At 37.2% G+C, this 10,000-nt stretch overlaps 1 protein-coding gene across 1 annotated transcript in view; it reads left to right on the top strand.

The window, feature by feature from the left end:
• Positions 1-10,000, top strand: part of LOC106879666 (scavenger receptor cysteine-rich domain-containing protein DMBT1) — a 40,464-nt gene that overhangs the window by 2,246 nt on the left and 28,218 nt on the right. The window contains exons 2-7 of the mRNA XM_089345666.1: positions 1,460-1,598; positions 3,445-3,611; positions 4,829-4,882; positions 5,361-5,505; positions 6,957-7,123; positions 9,569-9,646. Of these exons, the coding sequence (XP_089201792.1) occupies positions 1,460-1,598; positions 3,445-3,611; positions 4,829-4,882; positions 5,361-5,505; positions 6,957-7,123; positions 9,569-9,646 (750 nt within the window). The remainder of the gene's footprint in view (positions 1-1,459; positions 1,599-3,444; positions 3,612-4,828; positions 4,883-5,360; positions 5,506-6,956; positions 7,124-9,568; positions 9,647-10,000) is intronic.

Here is a 10,000-nt window from a genome sequence, read left to right as displayed (position 1 = left end):
ATACACAGGCAAACAGAAAATGCAGAAGGTCACCAACTCTTCTTTTACCACACGGCCACACGTCTGCATTTATATATGTATATATATTGTTTGTTTTATATATCTGTTGTATATGCATTTTTTATTCTTCTTGCTTAGCGGTGTCAAATATGTATGTGTTTCTTTCGCTCTGATGGATCTTAAAATATCTCTGTTTGTGTGAGTGGGTTTATGTATGTAGGTATGTCTATGTGTGTGTTTGTGTTAGTGTATGGGGTGTTGCAGAAATGTTCCTGACTTTAAGGGTGTCACAAAAGGTCCAGTTGGAGGCCCAACCTTCCGAGTACTTTTTACAGGGCTTAGAAAATCTCAAGGACTGCTGTAATAAGTGTGTGAATCTGAGAGGGGAATATGTTGACTGAAATCATAATTACCTGATCCTCCAGTATTTTTTTTTACCCAAAACCAGGAACTTTCCAGCAACCTTTCATATATACATACATACATTCAATAATAAACATCAAATGTATCTTGCTGATGTAAACAACCACAGTGACGTGACTAAGGCGTTGGTTATTTTATAGTAACTAACATGGTGTCAGGTAAACTATAATAACACCATTTACTTGAAACAGATTTACTTATAATGTGTATAATATTATATTCTGATATATTAAAACTGTTGTTATAAAATACACTGCTAGTATTTTCTTTAATTTGTGAATCTTGTCTTGCTTCATGAAACTATTGGTAGGACTGTGTTCAAATTGTTTGCACCAGTTTCTGATCCACTCTATACTGATTCATTGGATTACACCAGTAGGTACGTGTATAATATTAATATTTGGGTATTAAAGATGACATGTATACTGAATACATTTATTACAGAATCATACATATATGCAACCATGTAATATACTAATTCAAGATACTTGAAAAGCAAATTAAGCAATTAATGTGCGGGTAGCACATAAAATACACCATTTTGAGCGTGGCCGTTGCCAGTACCGCCTGACTGGCCTTCGTGCGGGTGACACGTAAAAGCACCCGCTACACTCTCTGAGTGGTTGGTGTTAGGAAGGGCATCCAGCTGTAGAAACTCTGCCAAATCAGATTGGAGCCTGGTGTTGCCATCCGGTTTCACTAGTCCTCAGTCAAATCGTCCAACCCATGCTAGCATGGAAAGCGGACGTTAAACGACGATGATGATACATATATACACAAGGGGGTGCTTTAAAGTTCCTAGTTTTAAGGGTATCACGAAAAACCTGGTTGGAGGCCCAACTCTCCAAGTTCTACAGGGCTTAGAAAAACTGAAGGACCGCTGCAATAAGTGTGTGGATCTGAGAGGGGAATATGTTGAATAAAATCATAATCAACTGATTATTGAGTATTTTCTTTTACCCAAAGCCAGGAACTTTCCCACGGCCCCTTGTATATCACTGTATTTTTAACCATTTTCTCTTGTTTATATTTTCAGGGACAATACGTCTGGTCGGAGGAGATGTACCAAATGTTGGTCGTGTGGAGGTGTTTTATGGAGGTCAATGGGGCACAGTGTGTGATGACGACTGGGACCTGAGAGAGGCCAACGTTGTGTGCCATATGCTGGGATACACGTAAGTAGACCCTTATCCTTGTTAGGGGTCAGCTCAGCTTCTCATTTTTTAATCACAAGGCCCATATGTGTATATATAAAGACACGTATCAAACACATAGATGTACAAAAATTTTTAAAAAAATAACAAGTGGAAGAATGGCAGAATAAAGGCTACAGGATAATGGTGGAGGCGCAATGGCCCAGTGGTTAGGGCAGCGGACTCGCGGTCATAGGATCGCGGTTTCGATTCCCAGACCGGGCGTTGCGAGTGTTTATTGAGTGAAAACACCTAAAGCTCCACAAGGCTCCGGCAGGGGATGGTGGCGAACCCTGCTGTACTCTTCCACCACAACTTTCTCTCACTCTTTCTTCCTGTTTCTGTTGTGCCTGTATTTCAAAGGGTCAGCCTTGTATCACGCTGAATATCCCCCGAGAACTACGTTAAGGGTACATGTGTCTGTGGAGTGCTCAGCCATTTGCACGTTAATTTCACGAGCAGGCTGTTCCGTTGATCAGATCAACTGGAACCCTTGACGTCGTAAGCAACGGAGTGCCAACAACAACAGGATAATGATAGCGACATTATTTGCAACCTTAAAAAGGTTGATCAGTGGAAAATGAACCAAGGAATGAAAAATGTGAACGAAATTCTGAAATACGTCAGAACAAAAAACATGGCAGAAACAAATAATTTGATCAAGGCAGCGAGTATTGTTGTAGCAGAAAATGTGGGCAGTTCACATGATCACTATCTTTTGAATTTCTGCCATTTTGGGGTTTCCTGGTATCTGAGCTAGGTAAAAATCAGCCGCTTTTGCTATCATTCCCAGGGCACCTATGACAAGAGGTATTGTTGTTTTAGTCTTCAGGTTCTACGTTTTGCTAATTTTTATTTCAAGATCTTTTATTAAGCATCCACTACACTCTTGGGGTGGTTGGCATTAGGAAGGGCATCCAGCTGTAGAAACTCTGCCAAATCAGATTGGAGCCTGGTGTAGCCATCTGGTTCACCAGTCCTCAGTCAAATCGTCCAACCCATGCTAGCATGGAAAGCGGACGTTAAACGATGATGATGATAATGATGATATATATATATCGTCGCCAGTACCGCCTGACTGGTCTTCGTGCTGGTGGCACGTAAAAGCACCCACTACACTCTCGGAGTGGTTGGCATTAGGAAGGGCATCCAGCTGTAGAAACTCAGCCAAATTTGATTGGAGCCTGGTGCAACCATCTGGTTTCACCAGTCCTCAGTCAAATCGTCCAACCCATGCTAGCAGGGAAAGCGGACGTTAAACGATGATTATTATTATTATTATTGTTATTTACATTATTTACATTTGACGGATATTTGTCCTCATCTTGTTTGTTGTCAACACAACGTTTCGGCTGATATACCCTCCAGCCTTCGTCAGGTGTCTTGGGGAAATTTCGAACCTGGGTTCTCATTCCTAACGATGTTACTATTATTATATTATTATTATTATTACTATTATTAATCAGGTCGCTGCCGTGAATCGAACTTGGAACCTTGGGGTTAGTAGCCCGCGCTCTTAACCACTACGCCATATGCCCGTGGGCAATTATGGGGTGAATTTTAAGGCTTATAAATAATAATAATAATAATAATAATAATAATAATAATAATAATATAATAATAGTAACATCGTTAGGAATGAGAACCCAGGTTCAAAATTTCCCCAAGACACCTGACGAAGGCTGGAGGGTATATCAGCCGAAACGTTGTGTTGACAACAAACAAGATGAGGACAAATATCCGTCAAATGTAAATAATGTAAACAATGTAAATAATTCCTCATCTCTTAAATATAGAACTGTAATATTGTTGTTGTTACTCATTTCAGTGATGGTCGCCCAGTGCCGTCAGCAAGGTATGGTGCCGGAACAGGTCAGATCTGGATGGACAACGTGAGCTGCAAAGGATCTGAGATCAGCTTACTCAACTGCAGCAGCAATGGCTGGGGGCAACACGATTGTGGCCACTACGAAGATGCTGGTGTTGTGTGTTCAAGTATGACTTTCCTATCTCTATCTTTCACTTTATATATATGGTGTGTGTGTGTGTATTTATGTATATACACATATACATTTATTATATATATATATATATATATATATATATATATATATACATACATACATATATATATACTCTTTTACTCTTTTGCTCGTTTCAGTCTTTTGACTGTGGCCATGCTGGAGCACCGCCTTTAGTCGAGCAAATCGACCCCAGGACTTATTCTTTAGAAGCCTAGTACTTATTCTATCGGTCTGTTTTGCCGAAACCGCTAAGTTACGGGGACATAAACACACCAGCATCGGTTGTCAAGCGATGTTGGGGGCACAAACATATACACACATACATATATATATACATATATACAACGGGCTTCTTTCAGTTTCCGTCTACCAAATCCACTCACAAGGCTTTGGTCGGCCCGAGGCTATAATAGAAGACACTTGCCCAAGATGCCACGCAGTGGGACTGAACCCGAGACCATGTGGTTGGTAAGCAAGCTACTTACCACACAGCCACTCCTACACCTATAATATATATATATATATAATAATATATATATTATAATATATATATATATAATAACAATAATAATGGTTTCAAGTTTTACCACAAGGGCAGAAGTTTTGGGGGAGGGGATGTGTCAGTTACATCAAACCCCAGTGCGTAGCTGGTACTTATTTAATCGACCCTGGAAAGATGAAAAGTAAAGTCAACGTTGGCGGAATTTGAACTCACGACGTAGCTACAGGTGAAATACCGCTAAGTATTTTTGCCTGGCGTGCTAATGATTCTACCAGCCCATCACCATAATAATAATAATAATTATTATTATTATTATTATTATTATTATTATTATTATTACAAATTCTTTTATTGGCTACAATGGCTGATATAAAGATACGTTTAAAGGGTAAAACAGGACGATACAAAGGGTTTACAACTCGTGTAAATTTCTTTCTTTTCTTGATTTTGTAAATGAAAAATCTGGTGTGCTTATTTTAATGGTCTATCTATGTTTACAGTGAGTTTCTTTGCCCTAGGTGTTGGGAAGACACATGGAAAGAGACGGAAACAAAATTGAAAGAAGGAAAACACATAATAATAATAATAATAATATTGATATGAGTAATAGGAAAAATTTTTTTTTAATCATAACGATATTAATAAGTGGCCACCACCTCCTAACCATATCTTATTACCTTTACCAGGTACCTTCCAGTCTACGAATATAACTTTGGAACCAATCATATTTGACATTGAAGGTAAGTAGCTTGAGTATATGCATACACATACACCGTGAGCATATATATATATATATACGACAGGCTTCTTTCAGTTTCCGTCTACCAAATCCACTCACAAGGCTTTGGTCGGCCTGAGGCTATAGTAGAAGACACTTGCCCAAGGTGCCACGCTGAAGGATGGAACCCGGAACAATGTGACTGGTAAGCAAGCTACTTACCACACAGCTACTTCTGTGCCTATATATATATATATATATATATATATATATATACGACGGGCTTCTTTCAGTTTCCGTCTACCAAATCCACTCACAAGGCTTTGGTCGGCCCAAGGCTATAGCAGAAGACACTTGCCCAAGGTGCCATGCAGTGGGACTGAACCCAGAACCATGAGGTTGATAAGCAAACTACTCACCACACAGCCACTCCTGATTCTTCTTCTCCGCCTCCTCCTCCTCCTCCTCCTCACTGTGTGTTGTTGTTGTTCTTGTTGCAGTTATAGGTGAAATTCGTCTGGTTGGCGGTTCAACCCCTCAGGCAGGAAGGGTGGAGGTGTACCATGATGGTGCTTGGGGCACAGTTTGCGACGATGATTGGGACTGGCGTGATGCCACAGTGGTGTGTCGGCAACTCGGATACAAGTAAGTGTAAGCCTGGTAACGAGGGTTCAAATCTTGGCCTTTCTTCTTTGTTTCATATTTTGTTAGTGTGTTTGTGAATGTATGTGTGTGTGTGTGTGTGTATAGATATAATGTATAAATATATGTATATATATGTGTGTGCATGTGTGTATTTATGTATGTGTGTGTGTTTGTATATGTGTGTATATGTGTGTGTGTATGCATATATATATATATATATATATATATATATATATATATATTATATATATACATTTATAAAACAAATTTTACAAAATATATAGTATCTGTTAACAGTCTTAGCCAAAAACTCACAGTTGAGTTTTTGTATATATATATGTATACATGTCTCTTAAAGGATAGAGCTCAAAATCAATGCATTGAAGATACTTTATTGCAGCAACAATTATAATAGCAGAAACAACAACAATAAGCCAAACCTATGCACATTTCAATAGAGTATCCAGGATAAATAAACCACATCATAAGATGTCTCGTAAAATATTGTAACAAATTGACTTGTTTGTTTACATTCTGTAAGAAAATAACGATGGTAGGTTGCGTGCCGTCGATTATTCTTTCACCCTCTTGGATGATGTGTGTGTCTTGCTAATAATAGTATTGGTGATGGCAATAATGCGACCCTGAAGAGATGGAGTATCCAGAAATTTGTAATATGTTGTAATTTGTTACAATATTTTACGAGACATCTTATGATGTGGTTTATTTATCCGGGATACCCTATTGAAATGTGCATAGGTTTGGCTTATTGTGGTTGTTTCTGTTATTATAATTGTTGCTGCAATAAAGTATCTTCAATGCATTGATTTTGAGCTCTATTTTTAAAGATATATATATATATATATATATGTGTGTGTGTGTGTGTGTGTGTGTGTGTTAAGCAAAAAGTAAGTTAGACAGACAGACAGATAGATAGATACACAGACAGACAGACAGATAGATAGACAGACGGACAGACATACAGATAGATAGATAGATAGATAAACAAACAGATAGATAGATAGATAGATAAATAGAGAGATAGAGACAGATGAACAGATAGATAGATATATAGATAGTAGACAGACAGACAGGATAGATAAACTGGTGAATATATAGAGAGGTATGTAGACTGATGTACAGATGATATAAATAAACAAGAGTTAGTGATGTTCATGCCAATTCTTATTTCTTTATTGCCCACAAGGGGCTAAACATGGAGGGGACAAACAAGGACAGACAAAGGGATTAAGTCGATTACATCGACCCCAGTGCGTAACTGGTACTTAATTTATCGACCCCCGAAAGGATGATAGGCAAAGTCGACCTCAGTGGAATTTGAACTCAGAACATAATGGCAGATGAAATTTCGCCCGGCACGCTAACATTTCTGCCAGCTCATACCAACTCTATTAAACTGAAAGCATTTTCTTTATTTTTTTTTCTTTCAGTCATGGTGAAGCTTATCAATTTGCTCGTTTCGGTGAGGGGAATGGTCACATTTGGATGGACAATATCCACTGTGTTGGCACCGAGAGTTCTTTATTCCGCTGTATACATAACGGTTGGGGAAGGACAGATTGTGGCCACTACGAAGATGCATCGGCTGCTTGTTCCGGTAAGTTGTTTCACAGGTAAACTCGCAGAGTACCATAACACGTCATTGACGTGTCTGTATGTATGGATGAGGCACTAGTGGAGCTACAGTGTGTGCCACCCAGGGTGGCCCTACCATTTGCTGCCCTCGGACCCCGCAAAAAAACATATTGCCTTCAGCAATAGCCTACAACAAGATGAAAAGTGCCACTCCTTTAAAAGTGCTGCCCTGGGTAGACCACCCCTATCACCCCAAGCTATGCTAATGGGATGAGGTGGTGGTGAAAAGTTCCTGGCTTTGGGTAAAAGAAAAAAGCAGGAGGATCTGTGAATTATGATTTTATTTAACATATTCCCCCTCTCAGATTCACAAACTTATTGCAGCAGTCCTTCAATGTTTCTAAGCCTCGTAAAAGAACTCGGAAGGTTGGTCCGCCAACCAAGGGTTTTGCTATACCCTGAGAGCCAGGAACTTTTCAGCACTCCCTAGTGTGTGTGTGTGTGTGTGTGTGTGTGTGTGTGTGTGTGTGTGTATGTGTGTGTGTGTGTGTGTGCGTGTTATACTCAAAGCAATGACTAGTAATATTACGAAACCGGTATGCTTGTAAATCTCTTTAACAACTCCCAACAATGACTTTTATTACTTTTATTCCTACCTCAGTTCATCTAATTGTATATATGTATATATATCGTTACTTTTCATAAAAAGCCTTACCTTCTTTTGGATTTCCAATGTGCATTTTCGCTTATTTTTCTGCTTACTTTCCCCTTAAATTTCCACGGGTAGTTTCTATTTTGTTTTTTTAACATATTTCTATTATATATATATATATATATATATATATATATATATATATATATATATATATAACGTGAGAGAGTTAGGGGTTAGGGGTACAACCCACTAAGGGATATATATATATATATATATATATATATATATATATATATGTATATGTATCATCATCATTGTCGTTTAACATCCGCTTTCCATGCTAGCATGGGTTGGACAATTTGTATATATCTATATATATATATCTATATATATATCTATATCTATATATATATATGTATATATATCTATATCTATATATATATATATATATATATATATATATATACACACATATATATATATATATATATATATATATGTATGTATGTATATACGTATCCTAATATTTAAAAATGCGATAAGATAAGTAGAAAAATCCGTACGTTTAAGCAATATTTAGTACAATAAATAAAGTGTCAAGGTTTTATGATAATAATAATAATAATAATAATAATTTCTCTAAAAGAAATGGAAAAACTTTCAAAATACAAAGACCTGGAAATAGAGGTAACTCGAATGTGGAATCTAAAAACAGAAACAATTCCTATCATAGTAGGTGCCTTTGGTATAATAAAAAAATATTCAGACAAATACATAACAAAAATAGCAGGACTTACAAATATATATAACATACAGAAAATTGCACTACTGGGCACTGCACACATCCTACGCAAAACACTTTCAATACAATAAACATAAGAGCACCACAGCAAACCACAGCACATACCCAAGGCGCACAGAGCTGCGCTCGGTAGTGAAGTGAAAGCACGTTATAAAAATAAAACTACTGAATAATAATAATAATAATAAACATCTGTCAATTTAAAAGAATAAAACGTATATCTGTAATACGCTCTGTTGATTAAGATAAGGAAAACAGATACAATGACATAGGACATGCAGGGTGTTAGGGAGAAGAAGAACCTCACTTAATGGTATTCTAAAAATGAACAATCTCATAATTGAAATAACGAAGTTATGAGATCATCATTATCATTGTTGTTTAAGGTCCGCCTTCCATGCATGATTGATTCCAAACAATGTGAATAAATAAGCATTACATTTGACTGAGTAATTTGAATTGTAAAGGGTTAATATTTTTGCTATGGAAATTAAGAGGTAAAATGTGCAAAATAGATTATCAAAATAAATTAAACATCTTATTACACTTAACCTAACGAGATTGAACTTAATGAGATTTATGTTTAAACTAGCCATATCTGACCTCTCCCATCTAACCTACAATGTCATTCTGGAAATAAAGCATCACACCATTGAAATTTTAAAGCTATTAGATAATGCATGATTAATTCAAAACATTGTGAATAAATAAGCATTACATTTGACTGAGTAATTTGAATGCTAAAGGGTTAAACAGGATCAAAGAAGGGTAGTGGTGATCTATTTGGGGAACTCAGCAGGGGCCACTTCTGTAACACTGAGATGCTGTTGGTGAGTGGAGCATCCAATGTTTCAGACAGGGGTCTTTCGCCAGGATCAAGGGGCCACAGGGTTTTGGGAAGGCACGTCCAGGAAATGGAAAACCTGAAGAGACTTATGTGTGCTCCATGTTTGCATCATGAAGTTTGTTGTCTTATTTAATTGCTTCTTTGCTTTTGGGGCATTTTTTAGATCCGATACCGACAACAACCCAGGTGAACAGTACCACAGGAGAGACACTCCATCCTCGCCAGACACCACAACCAGGAAGTGAGTTGCTCTCTATCTTTTATCTTTCACTTTGTTTTAGTCCCTATTCTGCAGCCATGCTGGAGCACCACAAGTGAAGAATAAGTCCTGGGGGTCGATTTGCTCGACTAAAAGGCGGTGCTCCAGCATGGCCACAGTCAAATGACGGAAACTAGTAAAAAAGAAAGAGAATACATACACACACACACACATATATATATATAAACATATATATATATATATATATATATATATATATATATATATATATATAAACATATATATATATATCTATATATATACATATATAATATATATATATATATATATCATCATCATCGTTTAACGTCCGCTTTCCATGCTAGCATGGGTTGG

Source organism: Octopus bimaculoides, chromosome 29 (assembly GCF_046866305.1).
Source record: "Octopus bimaculoides isolate indiv1 chromosome 29, ASM4686630v1, whole genome shotgun sequence".
NCBI lineage: Eukaryota > Metazoa > Mollusca > Cephalopoda > Octopoda > Octopodidae > Octopus > Octopus bimaculoides.
The sequence above is the reverse complement of the archived record's forward strand: the minus strand, read 5'-3'. Positions and strand labels throughout refer to the sequence as shown.